We start from the raw sequence: 16,431 nt of genomic DNA, 5'->3' as shown, positions 1-16,431 counted from the left end.
TTACGTACATATTTATGTGTTGCTTTAAAGCAACAAACGTTCTTATACATAGTTACCAAGTGCATATACACCCCAACGTAAATACATGACGTATATATAGTACATATATCTACTTGTATTTTGCTGTCTGCCCTTGGCCTTTGTTTGTTTACGTCGTGTTATAAATTGTAGTCTTAAAGCCCGTATATATTATAAATTTACAAACATCTATTTATATATATATATATACTAATAAATATATATATATATATGCATATATCATAGTCGATAATTAGGCCTAATAAAACAAAACAAAAAACAATATCAAATTTTAAAATTGTAGGCATTGAACCAGCAATGATGTGCTTTTGTTTAGTTTTTATTGCATTTTTTATGTTTATTATTAACTATATTTTGTACATTTATAAATGAATCAAACTCACTGATAAGTTTTTAATTATTGTTAAAATTGTCCTTAAATATACACACACACACACACACACAAATATAAATAGATAAACATTCATTGCATATTCGATAAGTATATAAACAAATTAATTGCCCATACCCAAAAAAATAACACAAAAAAGAAGAAAACACACAAATGCTTGAAAAATTACTCAATTTCTATAATTAGTTATTTTTTTAAATTTTTAAATAAATGAAAATTATTTAATTTGCATTCGGTTTACATTTTATTTTGCAGCTGGTTCGACTTGTCCCCATTATTATTATTTTACGCCAAATTAATTCAAAAACAAATAATACCCATATTCATAATTACATAACATTCATACATAGTAGGAACTCAAGTCATAACATTGATATTGATACGAATTGGACAAATTTCTAGAAAGTGATATTAGTGAAAATTTTTAACTGTCTTTAAATCAAATTGTAACAATTGGTAGTTATCTAAGAGAGAGAGAGAGAGGGAGATCCCCTTGGATGTGTATTTCAAATTTATATACCATTGATTTTATGAGATTGAGAAAACATAATAATGTTAAATTAAGCATAGCATAGCCCCAACAAACAAAAACAATACACAACACAAATCGAACGTTAACTTTTTAGCTTTAGAGAGCTCTAGGGTGTGAAATCCATTTGAATTTGAAATTAAGCAGAAGTTCTGCTTAATAATTGACAAAGGGTTAATAAAGGAATATAAAATATGTAAAAAACATCTGAATTGATTGTTTTATTTCACAAATAAATCGACTAATAATTCTATAGAATTCTGGTTTCTTTGGTTTCTGGTCTTTGATGTTAATTTTAAATGGCTTGCTCGAGGGATTTTCCCTCAATTCACCATATATTTTCAAATAATATTAATTCTCTTAACAAGAGACTCCTTTGAAGTTATTAATTGTTAGAAATTCTAATAGCTTATTTATTTACTCTGAGAATGTATAAGAAATTTAAATCGGGTGGGAAGAAAATCTGATTTAGACACAATCAGAACAACTGCCGAAATAGCTCAGTTGGGAGAGCGTTAGACTGAAGATCTAAAGGTCCCCGGTTCAATCCCGGGTTTCGGCAATTATTAACTTTTTTTTTAATATTTTCTTTTAATTTTTGTGATTTACCGTAAAAAAAACAAAAGAGATGGAAATAATTTTTTTTTATTACAATCGAATATATTGTCACGGTAACTAAAAACAATGCATTTGGTTAACGTCTAATGTTTACTCTCCATTTGCCTCAAGTAGGACATCGGAGCCCCTAACACCAACTGCCGAAATAGCTCAGTTGGGAGAGCGTTAGACTGAAGATCTAAAGGTCCCCGGTTCAATCCCGGGTTTCGGCATTGAATAACTTTTTACTTTTTATTATTTCTTAACTCTTTAAAATTTTATACAACAATAAAAAAATAGTATTATAATTATTGAGTTTTACTGTAAGAGACAAGAATATAAGAATTCTATCATGCGAATCGATTTTGTTCCCCCTACCAACGGGAAAAAGTAATAAAAATACAAAATGTGGCTCCTCAGTTCATATAGTTTTTTTTTAAATTAGAATTTATTAATACATGCACTACATGAAATTATAAATTTTTCGCCAAATTAGCAGAAATACAAACCATTTTTACGATACATACTTACCTTAAGCACAAGTAAGCAAATTGCTTGCAGCACACCAACTGCCGAAATAGCTCAGTTGGGAGAGCGTTAGACTGAAGATCTAAAGGTCCCCGGTTCAATCCCGGGTTTCGGCAATGAATACTTTTTTTATTTAAATTAAAAATGTTTATTTTTTAAATTTTATTACTGTTTTATTCATTGTCTAGATATAGACATTGGTAAGTAGTGTGGTTTTAAGCCGCCATTAATTAAATTATTCAAAATGTCTAAAATGTAATTACAAACTAGTATTAACTAAAAGTGCATGACTATTTACTTTCCGAGAGCCCAAAATGGATGCTCCCAATTTCCATATACATACAATACATACGTAGAATAATCATTTGAATAGATTTAGTAAAGAACAAAGATATGGAAGAAGATAGCTGGGAATAAAAGTAAGAGTATGCTTGCATAAATAGTTTTTATACCTGTCTTATAATTGTACACTTGTACATACTGGAATATAAGCATTCAAGTATGTATACATATATATTATGTTATATGTTACTGAGCAGCAGTGTAATTAACTGATACGTATAAACTTTCGCAACACTTAATCGGTTGGCAGTTCCTAAAGCTAGAGCGTTGTTAGTCTGTTGGACGGACTAGAAGTCCGGGTCGTAGTCCCTCGCATAACGCGTCCGACTCGCATGATTGTTGTAGCTGTACATCTGGTGGGCATCGGCGAAGGCATCGGGATATTGATGGCCATGGCCATATCCCTGCTGCTGCTGCTGATGGCCGCCGGGATAAGGCTGATGCTGATGCTGCTGATGATGATGTTGATGGCCGAGATGTGGCCGCTTCAGGGAGTCGCCCTTCTGCGAGTAGGCCGGCTGTTGGTCATAGAAATAGTCACCACTGTTCTGAGCGTGACGAGTGGATCTCCAGCTGTCGTAGATGTTGGAGCTGTTGCTGCCGTGCATTGAATTTGTGAAGCGCTGCAATGAAAATGTATTGTGAAATGGTTTAATTTTAGTCATCGCTTGTCATTAGTACAAACGCACTGCTTGTATATTTGTGAATGCCCTGCTTGCAAGTAAACGTTTACGTGTGCACTACTTGCGTGCATACGTGCACACTGCTTGCTTGTATACGCATACGAGTGCGAGTGCACTGCTTACCTTTGGCTTGATGGGCTGCTTGGTGTCGTTCCAGGGATCATCAATGTTGTAGAAGTCGTCCACTCCGTAATTGTCAGCACCTCCCATGTGATTGACCTTGAGTTCGTTCAGCATGTCATTGGTGAGAGGAATGGGCGTCTTCTTGGCGCGTTTCTGGCGATTCAGCAGCTGAAGGGAGAAGTTATATGAATGCCAGGAGACGAAGGAAGCAGGAGGAAGCTTGAGGACTTACCACAGTGACCCCAAAGATGATGACAAAGACCAGGGAGCCGACGCCAATGACAATGACGACAATGGCCCACTGTGGAATGGGCAGATCATCCTCAGTGCTCTCCGGATTCGTGTGCTGATTCTTGGCAATGACTGTGGAGAAACCATGAGATGGGGAAGGACAGTGTGGACAAGCTACTCACCACTGAACTCGGTGGCCACAGGATCGATGGTGAACTTGCCCATCTGATAGCTGGCCTTGACCAGCTGCTCCTCCTGCGGACTGGACACGCTGTCCGTCTCATTCTCCTGGGCGTCCTTGTCGGGCAGCACGGACATCATGGGTTTGCTGAGGGCGTCGTGGAACAGCTGCTTGATCTCCAGCGTGTCCACATCTTCAGTGATGTTGGCCAGCTCCACGTAATAGTCAACCAGGACGCTTCCCTTGCTGAAGCTATCGATGCGCACCTTCTTGTACCATTTGCTCAGTTGGGCGGCATTGGAGTAGACCTCATTGAGCTGCAGAGAAAGAGAGAGAGAGAGAGAGGGACAAGGAGAGGAGCTGAGAAGATGCTGGGGAGTAGGGGAAGATGGTGGACTTACCTGCGCTTCCAGTTCGTGTGCGAGATTCTTCCACTCGACGGTGTTGTGATCGAGCAGCTCTGGCTTCCAGGCCACGCCCTCGATTATCCTGATGGTCGCCTCCAGATCACAGTCGGCGGTGCAGTGTCCTGGCTTGGTGGGTCGTGGTGTGGTGGTGGTCGTGGTGGTTGTACTGCTGCTGGTTGTTGTTGTTGTGCTGCTGCTGCCCGCCGCTGTCAGGAGATCCTCAAAGTTGATCGTCTGGGCATTGAGCTTGTCAATCGACAGTGGAGTCGTGGGGGGAGTGGGCCAACCCGTAAACTCGGTGGTTGCACGCATCGGCGGACCCTTCCTGATGACCAGAGAGGGCGACGAGGAGGCGGAGGGCGCATCGTCGGCTCCGTCCAGTGGAGTGTGTGGCGTGGTCAGACGATGGGAGCCTAAGCGCTTGTGGAATCCCTTGGGAAAGACGACCTTCAAGCCGCCAGTTGGCTCCGTCGAGCTGACAGCCGGAGTAGTAGCTGTTGTCTTGGGCTTGCTCGTGGTGCTGGTTGAGGCCGGATGCAGCGCCGTCTTGGACTTGTAGCCGGGGGGCAGCAACGAGGCGAGCAGATCATCATCCTCGGCGGGAATAGGCTTGAGGGTGTCGTTCAACTTGAAGCCAGGAGGCAGGAAACTGCTCAAATCATCCACCTTAAGAGGAGTAATCCCAGTGGGCAGCTTTGGCTCCACTTGCTCCTTGGGCGGCTTATAGCCAGGCGGCAGGAAGCTGCTCAGATCATCGAAGGGAACGGCGACGGCGGGAGATCGCTGTGTAGTCGATGTCGATGTCGTGGTCACTTTCGTCGAGGAACTGAAGCCCGGAGGCAGGAACTGGGATATGTCATCGACCAGGGAGATGGCTGGCTTCGACGTCGTCGAGTTCAGCTTGTAGTCCTTGGGCAGCAGAGCGGCCAGGCTGTCGTCGAACTTGCTGAAGAGACTCTCCAGAGCCGGACTCTGTGTTGTAGTCGTGGACGTGGACGTGGTCGTCGTTGTGGTCCTGGGGGGTTTGTAGCCCTTGGGCAGGAGTCCTGCCAAGGCGACATCCTGCACGGCAACCGCGCCGTTCTTGAAGGAGCGACTAATGGTGGAGTTCCTAGCTGGTTTCCTGCTCTGATCCTCGCCTGGTGCCTCCGTCGTTGTCGACGTTGTTGTTGTGGTGATCTTGCGGTTCTTATAGCTGGATTTGGGCTTGAATCCCACAGGCAGCAGACTGGCCAGCTCGTCCATTTCGGCTTCGTCAAAGTGCTGCACCTTCAGCTTGGATCCGCTGCTCGTGGTGCTGGGAGCAGCTGTGGTGCGGGGCTGGAACTTGCGTATGTTCGGCACGAATCTGGAGCCAGCGCCCGTGGACATGGTCGAGGCGGGCGTGGAGGCATCCATCTGGCTGACGATGGGATACTTGCCGGAGAGCACTCCGTTGGACAACTCGGACTGCACGCGATCCAGCTTATCGATGATGCTCTCCGTGGAGACGCCCTGTGCTGGCAGGGATCTCTCCGTGGTGCTGGTCGAGGTAGAGGTAGAGGCAGGAGCAGAGACAGAGACAGAGACCGACACGCTGGACATGGTCGTTGTGCTGGGCTCCTCGCTGCTCTCGTTCAGATCGTTGAGCTTCTGCTGCTGCTTGGAGTGCACCTTCCGCTCCAGCTCCGACAGCGTCTGCTTCGTCTCCTCCTGCTCGATGGCGGGGAAGGGCAGAAAGCGGGCTCCATTGATGCTTCTGCTTGTCTGAATGGACGCCACAACCACATAGCTCTCGGTCACATTCTCGATGGGCAGTGGCGTCGTTGTCTCCACAGTCTCCACCTTGGCGGACTCTGTGTGCTCCTCCTCCGGCTGTGGAGCTGGTTGACTGTCGGCTAGAGTCGTGCCCAGGCTGCTGGGCGTTACAGGAGGAGCCGGATACGCCGTGGAACCATTGACTACGCTCTTCGTGGTCACCACTGAGATGATCTCTCGTCCGTCCTCAATCCTGTGCTCTCGACTCGAAGTGGACTCGTTATCCGACTCGGTTGTGGCATCACTGTGTTGCTCCTCGCCGCCTTCCTCCTGCTCTCCCTCTGCCTCCTCTTCCTCGTCGTAGTCGTACTCCTCGTCACCTTTAATGGCATGATTAGTAACAGAAAATGTAGACAAGGATGTATTCTTACCTTCCTCACCCTCTTCATCGTCGTACTCGGACTCTTCCTCCTGCCTAGACGTTGTCTTGATCTCCTTTTGGGTTTCGGGTGCCTGTTGTTTCGCTGTTGTGGCCTGAGTTGTGGTTTCTCCTGCGGATTCGGTTGTCTCTGCTTCGAGTTCCGTTTGGTGATCCTCCGTCGACTCACTCTGTCTGGGTAGCGCGGTGGTTGCCTTCTCCCTCTCCTTCTCCTCCTCCTCCACATACTCGTACTCATGGGCGACATTTGGGAGAGTTGTCTCCTCTGAGACGTCACTGGTTTCCGAGTAGTCTGTCTGGGATTCCTCTGTGCTCGTGGTGCTGGTGGACTTGTCGAGATCATCCTCGTTGCTGGTCACCGTGTCCAGTGCCTCAGCGGTGTGCTCCTGGCTGTTTGTTCCCTCCGTCTTGGCTATTGTGATGGGTGTAATTGTTTCCTCCTGCAATGGCAGTTTCTCTAGGCTTGAGGGCACTTCATGGGTCAGCTGCTGATCCTGGTCCTTCTCCGGCAACTCCTGTTCCTGCTCGTACTCTACCTCTCCACTCTCCCCCTCATCCAGGCTCTCAGTGGTGCTTGTTGTGCTGGACGTGGGTCTGGGCAGCTTAAGCCTGGCGTTGGCGCTGTTGTAGTTGAAGGGTCGCTTGCTGACCACACTCACGGGCTCGTTGATCTCGCGACTGATGAACACGGGACGACGCGGATTCGGCGCCTTGCGACCAAAGCTGGGACGTTCTGAGGACGCATTTGGCGTGGTTGAGCTGCTTGTTGTACTGCTTGTTGTACTGCTTGTTGTCTTTGCAGCTGCTCGATTGCTGCCAAAGCGATTGTACCTCTTGCTGCTTCCTGCTTGCTCCGCACTGCTTCCAGTCGTTGTCGATGTCGTTGAGGAAGCAGTGCTAGTCGAAGGCTGATAGCGACTGCGTAAGCGATAGGGCGTCGCAGCTGCAACTGCTTGGTGCGTGGCATCGTCCGCTGGAGGCGCTTGAGTGCGAGTGCGCGTCGAGCTGGGCGAGAAGCCGCCGTTGCCAAAGGGACGCACGGCTGCACTGCTTGCCGCCAAACGTTTTTCGCTCTGTGAGGACGACATAAAAGAAGATTAAAAATCAGTGTTGCCGATAAAACCTTATTTTTAAAAGATCTTTTTTTAAATTAAACTATTTTTTGTAGTTGGGTACATTACTAACTGTACTTATCTAATGGTTACTAATGTGGGATAATTGGCGGGGTGTCAAGCAGTGCAATGCCGTGCTACGCATTGTTACAATTGTTTAGCTACAGTTACAGTTTCTACAGTTATTAAATTTGCGACAGCTGAGACAACTGTGCAACTGTGCAACAACTGTGGCACAGCTTCTGTGGTCATATGTTATCGTCGTCATGGGAAACTGTTACAGTTCCACTTGCAACACACTCACACTTACACACACTAACACACACACGGACACATTCACAATCTCTGCGGTTCGTCTGTCAATTGTTTTGCGTGCGAACTCTTCTCTTCCCACCCCTTTAACCTCCCCTCTCATCACACAGTGTCTTCATCATCTCTTTCGAGTGATTCTCAAATTTGTCTAAAGCGTTTTGTGCAAATTTCCAACTTGTTGTCTATTTCGTGTTTTGTGTTTTGTATTTTGTGTTCCATTTGCGTCTTTAATTTATGCGCTCGTATTTATTTAATTTGGATGTGCAGACAACGATTGAGGTGAGTAGAAGAAGAAGAGGAAAAAGAAGAGGAGACTCGTAATAGAGACTGAGACTTTGACTCCGACCTGTGACTTCTTTTCAAAAATCTGCAGACATTCAACTATTGAAAGCTGTTGGATCGAGTGTTGCATGATGACATTTGGGTCGTTGCAGTGCCAAGCAGATGCAAGCAGTAAGTTGACAGTTGACAGCACTTGTTAAAGTGTGGCAACCAAGCAGTGTCGATAGAACACTTCACCTGCTTGTGGCAAGGTGTGCAAATACGTGTATTTCGCATACTTTGAATAATTTCGAAATTGATTATCATGAAATGCATATTTTATATGAGCACTTATATCTCAATATTATCACTAATTACTCAAACAATTTGGTGAGCGATGTCTGCTTAAATGCTGACTAATTGTCATTGTGGGCGTTAAATTTACTTATCTCATATACCAAGATTAATCATGCGAATACACTTTCGCTCAAATTTGGCAACAAATTGCGGCAATTAGTTTCAAATCAAAATCATAATCAGCAAATAAAATCGATGTACGACTCAGAGATTCCCTGTAAGCAGTGGACTGTTAAAAGTTGTTTCTTGAATGAGTAATTTAAGGTTAAGTCCACTTTATTATAACAATTTTGTTTATAAGTCAAACGCATCAATTCCATTAAATATTTTAAATATTTAAATTGTTGATACCCTATTTCCCTATGTGCAGGGTATATCAATGAAAAGATGTGTAGGAAAGTAAAAAATCGTGAGGAAAGTATTTAACAAGAGAAACATTTCAATTATGCGAGGGAAGCTCGAATTCAATATTATTATTATTTTAATGGTAATGTAAATAAACAAATGCGAAAATCTGTTAGAAATGCCTTTTGATACTCATAATGTTGTTCAAGAGATAAAATAATAAAATACTCCAGATTTGTTAAAAGGCAATAAACCAGGTGAAAGGTAAAGCTGATTTCATTGATAAATAGATTCAAGTGAGAGACAGAGACAGAGAGAGAGAGAGAGAGAGAGAGAGAGAGAGAGAGAGAGAGAGAAGACATTCAAGTATGCGGTTTGCAACTGGTTCTGGGACTTAGCTGAATTTTGTGGCTGTTTTTTTTTTGCTGTTGGCCAAAAAACATTTGCCGTTTCATTTGGCGTCACGTAAGTGAGAGTCAGAGCCAACTGATATTGGCCAAATCAGAGCATGGCCAATTGTTTGGTTAAATGTTATGCAATGCCAAAATGTGTTGTGTTGTTGTTAATTCAAAGTTCCTTTTGTTGCTTTTACTTTTTGAAGTCTGTCTGTCTCTCTCTCTCTCTCTCTCTCTCTCTCTCTCTCTGTCGCTCTGTCGCTCTGTCTCTCTCCCAAGTGACAGCTGCTGATGAACGAGATCTCAATTGGCATTTCCTTACCGTTGTTGGCTCATTGAAGTGGGCCAGAAACTGCGTCTGCTGATGGGGAACATTGACGCGCTGCGTCTGCGGTTGGAAACCGTTAAGACTGTTCCCTAAGCTGGCTCCGCTGCTGACTCCGCTGCCGCCTCCATTGCGTATCGCCTTGGAGCGTGTAAATCCATTCGATGGCGTTGCGGACGTTGCGCCACCTCCACCGACGGGCACACCAAAGGGGCGTGGCGAGATATCGTAATAGTCCGACTGCCGATTCGGTTTCTGTGGCAAGCAGAACAAAAACAAAAACAAAATGAAATAAGAAAAGCAGAAAAGCCAAGTAAAGTTAATTCATATCGTTATAGGGCTCTCATGGCAGATTAAAAATATATAATTCATTGACATTCAACTTAGAAGATAAATAACAGATTATAATTTAAATAATCTATATGTTAAATAGTTTACTACTTTTCATAATAAGCACTCACAGTGTGCACTGCATTTATTAACTGCAAGTAGTGCGTCTAAGATTTGCACAGCAAATTTGCATATGTAAGCAGTAGAAAAAGTAAAGAAAGCAGTGCACACAACTTGCATAAAATGCACTCAATGAAAGAAGTGCCTGCAAATATATGCGTATATTATTCGAAAAATAAATAAAAGTAATAATAAGAAAAAAGCTAATGTCGAATAAAAATATGCTGAAAAATTATGTAGTTAAATGCTCCCAAAACAAACAAATTTTGTATTAATGTTTGTCTTTAATTTTACAAAAACTTTTAAATCTCTAATTGAAGGCTGATTGACAGAGCGCTGATCACAGCAAGCAGTGCGTGATGAGAAGAGGCTGACAACTTCAAAAGCTAAGCAGACTTTAAGCTGCAGTGCGGGAATAAACCGTTATAAGTTGAATTTAAGCCCAATTTCAAAATACTCGCAAGTTGACAACGAAACTCTCATGATCATTTGGCTGTCCAAACATAATGGGAGCACTCATTGTTGCACCTGACTGTCCCTACTCAACTATATAGTATGTATATGTGAAAAGGGCCTTCACTCCACGTGTTGCACGTGTTGCAGGCAATGCCAAAGCGCTTTGAAATTCAAGCTAAGGCAACGGTAAAGTTGATTGCAAATGGATTGAATCGAAATCGGAATTGAAAGCAGCAATAACAGCAACAACAACAGCAACAAGAAATCAAACAATGGAAATCTATCAAAAGTATTTGATTGAAGTGTATCAAGGTCGAAATTCGACTGGCCGCTAATTACAGAAATCGCTGTCAGTTGCCAGTTGCCAGTTTCGCCTTTAAAGTGGTAAGTACTTGTTGTTATTATGCATTATTATTGTTGTTTGGTATTTGTGTTTATTTCTCAGTTTATTTATTGCCTTTTTTTGAAAGTGCTTCTAATGCTGGGTGCAGTACGACCAGAAGGAAGGGGAGGGAAATGAAGGAGAAGGGGAAGGGGAACAAGTTTTGCTCTGTTAAACAAATTGCATACAAAACGCAAGTTTTGTTGCTAGCAGGCGAATTTCAACTGCAGTTGTTGTTTTACGCTTTATGCTTCAGAGAATACCCTACAAGACAAATTCTACAGCAAACTGCAGGCAATTTGTGAAGAAAACTCTTCCATTTCTCCAGCAATTAGACAGCAACAGAAATAAGAGTCTTAGTCTGATTAACCGTCAGTAATTGATGTTAACTTTGACTAAACAATGCCAACTTGTATGTGAATGCTTTCCCAGAAATTTCACTGTCACCTGGAGTGGGTGCAATAGGCGGGGAGGAAAGTGTCGGTCAAATAATTAAAAAGAGCTCTTAAGTCGTTTGTCAATAGGGCAGCATAAACAAACTATGAAAAGCTGCTCACGTACTGAGCATAAATATTGACTTTCACTCCAAAAATAGGCAAACAATTAGAAATTACAATTAACTAATGCAATAATCTTTTAATTTTTAGTTTATTCTCTACAAGAAACTTTACTGCTTGTCCATTTAAAGGAGCACAGATCAATTTGAACCGCTGCAAGTGGTGCATAAATAAGCCTGCTTTCTACACACTAAATCCAGTGCAAGCAGGCAGCTCCGCTTATGCCAAAGGTGTGAAAAGTGCAGTCAAGCAGATGTAAACAATGCAGAGCAAGATCTCCTGCTGTGCGCTGACAGCACTGCTTGCACCCACAGTTCAGCTGAATTGAGGCCGTGACATGTTATTTCAATTAGGGCCAAAACTGGGAGCTTCAGCTAAGTGCGTGCTCATGATTGCAAGCTGCTAATAAACAATATGATTAAACACTTTTTTCTTCAGCTTCTTTTTTCAATTAGAAACACGTTTTCCAAATGCATTTCAACGAATAAATAAATAGCGTTGATTCGTTGAAATGCAGAAGGCACTTTGTCTTTTGTCTGCATCTTTTGTTTGGCTCTGGCAAAGTGAAAGTGAAATGCTTCCAGCCCTGGCCACTGATCGAATACCCGTGTTACGAATACACCCACCCCAAATTATTCATTCATTCAATAGCGTACGAGTAATAAGTATTTCGATTTGCGTGAATCGTTTCGTTTGTTTTTTTTTGTTGACCAACAACGACTTTAACTTCAATTCCAGCCTAAAGGAAACCGCGTGTTGCACGCAGTAAGCAGTAAGAGACGTGATGGGAGACGGGAGAAGGGCGGTGGGAGGAGCAGTTTGAGGTGGAGACTCGTGAGTCGCATTCCGTTGAAATAAAAACCTATTTCTGCTTCCCGTTACGCTCTGCAACACTTCTCGTGATCGTGATTGAAACTGCTTCCTATCAATTATCAACGTGCCACAGACCCATTTAATAGTGCCTAGGTATATACATGTATTCACGATTACGTATTAGAATTTCGACAAATCTTTCTAAGAACTCAAAAATTAGGGCAACAATTAGGAATACAAAACTAGAAAAATGTAAATCAGGAAATAAGAAATAAACCAAAATAAAGACAACTCTTATGAGAAATAAAATACAAAAAAAAAAAAACAAAAATTAGAGACATTCAAATCGAGTAATTTTTTTTTTTTTTGATAATATATATTTGGCTTCGGCCTCGGAATATTTTTATACTATCGTTTACTATTTGAAAAGAAAATTCAACTTGAGTTAAAAATATCAATTCTTATTTTAATATAAATCAATTAGATTTTTCCAAACTATATTTTGTGTTCTCCATAAAATATTTATTTATATTTTCATTTAATTCTTTAAATTGCATACTTAGTTTTTTTGTCTTTGTTTTGTAATTCTTACAATAATATTAGAAATTAGAAAGAGAAAGGAGGAGAATTCTAAGAAGAATTTTTGCTATGTATTGCTAAACACACTCGTGTCACGCGCTCATCTCTAGCTGCAGCTCACAATTCTCCTGTAACAAGTTTTGCAATGTGGCTTAATCAAATTTCATATGTGGCATGTGGCAAGTTGTTATTTATAAATTTAATTTGATTTGATTTCGTTTTTTATTTTGGCGTTGATTGGCAACGTTTTTGGACCTAGACACGGAAAGGGGAGACAGAGAGAGAGAGAGAGAGAGGAGGAGAGACAGAGAGAGAGAGAGAGAGAGATAAAACAAGTTACTTAATTGCCTTAAGCATAGTTGGGTTGCATGCATATTTGTGTGGCAGGTTGCTTGCCACCCCAACCCACTTGCCAACTGCCAATTTGGAAATGGCCAAAACCGGAATATTAACATAAGTAGGAGCTCAAATTGGAGCTTATGTGGATTCGATCTGGAGACGGATTTAATAGAGAGTAGAAGACTTACTGCAAACTGTGAACTGCTTCCAAATGGTGATCCGTATGGCGAGTTGCCTGCAATGGCAGTCTGTTTGTTGTTGTTGTTGCTGTTCTCGTTGGATATGAAAAGGAGCTGCTCCTGGTAGGATCCGGGGGCGGGGGAGAATCCACTGTTGGCGCTGCGAAAACCATTTAAAGTTTGCTGCGGCTGCTGCAGTTGGCGGGGAAACGATCCGGAAGAGGGTACAAATCGATTTTGCGAGGGAAAATAATAACTGGATGCATCTGAAAGCAAAAAAGAAGAAGGCCAACAATTAGTTAAGGGTAAACTGCTTTCAATGCTGCGCTGACAGCCAACAGCCAACAGCGACAGCGGCTTCACTTATTCAGTTAGCCATGAAACGCACTCAACTTCAAAATCATTGTACATAATTGTCAATTAATTGTAATAAATAAATAAATAAACTAAAGTCGCTGCTCGGGGCAATAATTTGTCATGGTCTGTCACTCACTTACTCGTGTACTGCTTTGTCGTTGTGTCGGCACTGCTTTGACCTCTTTTGCGAATACTTACATACAAGCTGATTGATATGAAACAACGGCACTACAAGCAACTGCTTGACACGTAATGCAAGCCTGTAAGGCAGGACATATAAAATGATTGATATGAACAGTGATCCTATCACTGCTTAGAATAACTGCACTTACAACAAATGCAACTCAGTATTATAATATAAATATTAAACATTAATAATATATTTATTTAAACCATCTTTACTAGCTTATCAACAAGTCCGCCTGATGACATAACATTTTCTGTATTGTAAGCAGTACCATTTCACTCTTGTTGCGTGAACAATGAAATTGTAACAAGCTGCAAGCAGTTATTTATATCGTTTTAAGCTGGCAATTGGCCTCGTTGAGTTTTTTTTGGCAACTGCCAAAGAGATACTTATGTAAATATAGCGTGGGCACCCAAACAGACTGCAAACAACAACAGCAACTTCAAATAACTTCCAGCTGCAATATCGCATGCGTCACTTTGTGGCTTTTTGACCCACAATGTCTAGGCATAAAAAGCTGCTGCACCACGCAAATCAAAAACCAAAACAAAAACAAACGTTGCCACTAATTGAAAATTGAAATATCATACTGGCGCAATATTTCAAACGAAAATGCAGAGCGTTGAAAATTTTATCAGGCGAATTTATGCAGTCGGCAAGGAGAGGCAACGCCTACGTGGGAACAGAGACGGGGACGGTGACTGAGGGGCATAGATTTGTGCCCCAAAGCTAACATAACTTAAGTTTCACACCTTGTTTTTCGACATATGTACGAGTATGTGTTGAGTGTCAGCTGTGTGGCGAGGAGGAGGGGTGTGGAATATGCGCAAGTGTTGAGGCGATAAGTTAAACTTTTGATTAATTGAGGAAAAGAAGTGTATTTTATTGTGCCAAGGCAAGCAAAACAGAACTGCACAGTGCGCTGCTTGAGTGTCAACTGCTTATCAGCTGCTTGACGAAGACACATGAACAGAACGAGAACGAGAACAACTAGTCGGATGTTAAGCAGTCGTCCAACGCTTTCCATTGTGGCGGCGCGCGTTGAGTTGACGCCAGTTCTCTGCGCAAAAAGCAATCGGGAAACGCGGGTTCGAATCTCACTTGGTGAAATTTGTTTCTTAGTGCGCGATTCACATTTAAAAATTAAATTTTATTAGAAGCTCGTCCATCGCCCATTTTAACGGTTTCTTGTTGTTGTTTGTTAGCCTTTCTGCGCTTGGGCAAGAGTTGCTTGGTAAATTGCCAGCCGGCTAACTCTAATCCGCTGAAGGTAGATCAAATCGTTCGGTCTCCATTGCCGTTGACACTGCACTATTGTTCCGTTTCATAAGTGGGCATTGCAGTTCTGACGTGACTGAATACACTATTATTTTACAATTATTTATTAAACATTTTTCTATAAACTACACATGTGTTTAATGGATTATTCTATATTTGTTCGTTTGTATTCCCCACGCATACGACCCAAAATTGGAAAACCAATCAATACGTGAGCATTGTGACCCACTTATCTGCCTATTTTGCGTCTATTTCTGGATAGAAGCTTAAATCCAACAGCGACAACCTTCAGCAAATCGTCACATAAACAGATTCTTGTAAATTGTCGATCGATCGCATTGGAATTTATTGTAATGTGAATGTGAAATGCCATTTGAATATCAAACAGATGGACAAAAGCAGTTGAACTGCTTGCGAATTGAGTCACAATTTAATGACGTATTCAAAGGAATTACCAGAGCAGTTAAACTGCTTGCGAATTGAGTCACAATTTCAGAAGTTTATTTCTTCTGCTTTCAAATAAGAGAAAGAAAATAAGCAATTTAGTTATATTTTAAATCTTTCTTTTAGAAACATAATAAACATCGAAAATGGACGTTTTCCTTACATAAAATTTCGAGTAAAAGATATGCTACTTTAAACGCTGTCTATATTTCTGTTCGATTTGTTAGTCTTGCTCTTTTGGATTAAACGCTTATTGTTTTTGCCTGTCGAGCGAGATTTCTTTGACTTCACAGACGTTCCTCGCTTTTTGATCGCTCTGGATGCAAGATTTGAAATTGGCGGTAAGTATGACTGTTTTTTCTTGAATCCGCCGAGAGCGATGTGATCTCGAGGCAGCGCAGTTCCTCGAGGCTGTTCGTAGGGACGCAGGGACCTGATGACGTAGTCGAACATCTGGCAGGGAGTGAGCTGATCCCAGAACTGATGGGCCATAATGATCAGCTGGTGATCGGTCAGCCAGCGGGCAAAGTCCTTGTAGAATATGTCGAATGGCTTGCAGGACTTTTCACCCGTAGTCCTCTCCGTATAGGGAACTCTCTTGGTAACGGGCTGTTGTTTGGCCAGCCAGCTGGAGAAGTCTTCGAAGAGCAGCTGGGAGGGCATGGGACGGAAAAAGTGCGACTTCAACATGTTGTAAATACGTAAAACTAAAATTTATTTTTATTTTCTTTTGTTTTTAAATAATTTAGATGCTTAAACAACAATAGTTGTGTGCTTGAATTAAAAATGGCAACTGACAAAACTCTCCGCTGATGCTTACCGCAGCGCCTGCCACAGTAACAACAACAACAACAACAACAACAACAGCTACAACAATGCCTTCAATGTTGTTTCAACTTTGCCGCGCGGCCTTTAGTCAAGTGCCTCCCAAACTGTCTGCATGCAACCAAGGCATTTGGCATTTGGCCCAAAGAGACAACAGGCCAAAACAATGAGGCAGACTCAAACCATTTTTAGCTTATTCGCATGTCGAATGTCCAATGTGGTTGGCGCTGCACAGTGGTTACAAACTCCAA

At 42.1% G+C, this 16,431-nt stretch overlaps 1 protein-coding gene and 3 non-coding genes across 4 annotated transcripts; 3 read left to right on the top strand and 1 right to left on the bottom strand.

Moving 5' to 3' along the window:
- The first annotated feature begins 1,448 nt into the window (after window positions 1–1,448).
- On the top strand, window positions 1,449–1,521 carry Trnaf-gaa. Its single transcript has one exon. It is a non-coding gene; the product is annotated as a tRNA-Phe (tRNA).
- Window positions 1,522–1,716: 195 nt separating this feature from the next.
- Trnaf-gaa lies at window positions 1,717–1,789 on the top strand. The gene has a single exon. It is a non-coding gene; the product is annotated as a tRNA-Phe (tRNA).
- Window positions 1,790–2,127: 338 nt separating this feature from the next.
- Trnaf-gaa lies at window positions 2,128–2,200 on the top strand. Its single transcript has one exon. It is a non-coding gene; the product is annotated as a tRNA-Phe (tRNA).
- A 33-nt stretch (window positions 2,201–2,233) lies between these two features.
- LOC117782781 (mucin-5AC) lies at window positions 2,234–16,045 on the bottom strand. The gene is made up of 10 exons (XM_034619815.1): window positions 15,647–16,045; window positions 13,099–13,416; window positions 9,332–9,589; window positions 6,220–7,300; window positions 5,634–6,168; window positions 4,046–5,561; window positions 3,646–3,961; window positions 3,465–3,595; window positions 3,233–3,400; window positions 2,234–3,049 (listed from the first exon to the last, which is right to left on the bottom strand). Exons 1-10 carry the CDS (start codon window positions 16,043–16,045, stop codon window positions 2,714–2,716), a joined length of 5,058 nt encoding a protein of 1,685 aa, XP_034475706.1. The 3' UTR covers window positions 2,234–2,713.
- Window positions 16,046–16,431: the final 386 nt, after the last annotated feature.

Source organism: Drosophila innubila (genome assembly GCF_004354385.1).
Source record: "Drosophila innubila isolate TH190305 chromosome 2R unlocalized genomic scaffold, UK_Dinn_1.0 1_C_2R, whole genome shotgun sequence".
Taxonomy (NCBI): Eukaryota; Metazoa; Arthropoda; class Insecta; order Diptera; family Drosophilidae; genus Drosophila; species Drosophila innubila.
Note: the sequence above shows the minus strand (reverse complement) of the source record. Positions and strands in the feature narration are given on the sequence as shown.

Bases quoted from the DNA above. Each gene is read 5' to 3' on its own strand.
- LOC117782781 (XM_034619815.1), bottom strand. From the start codon at position 16,045: ATGTTGAAGTCGCACTTTTTCCGTCCCATGCCCTCCCAGCTGCTCTTC. The intron at 3,596-3,645 runs GTGAGTAGCTTG...GTTTCTCCACAG, and splicing joins TGTGGCCACCGAGTTCAGTG to TCATTGCCAAGAATCAGCAC. The intron at 3,050-3,232 runs GTAAGCAGTGCA...TTTTCATTGCAG, and splicing joins AGCAGCCCATCAAGCCAAAG to CGCTTCACAAATTCAATGCA.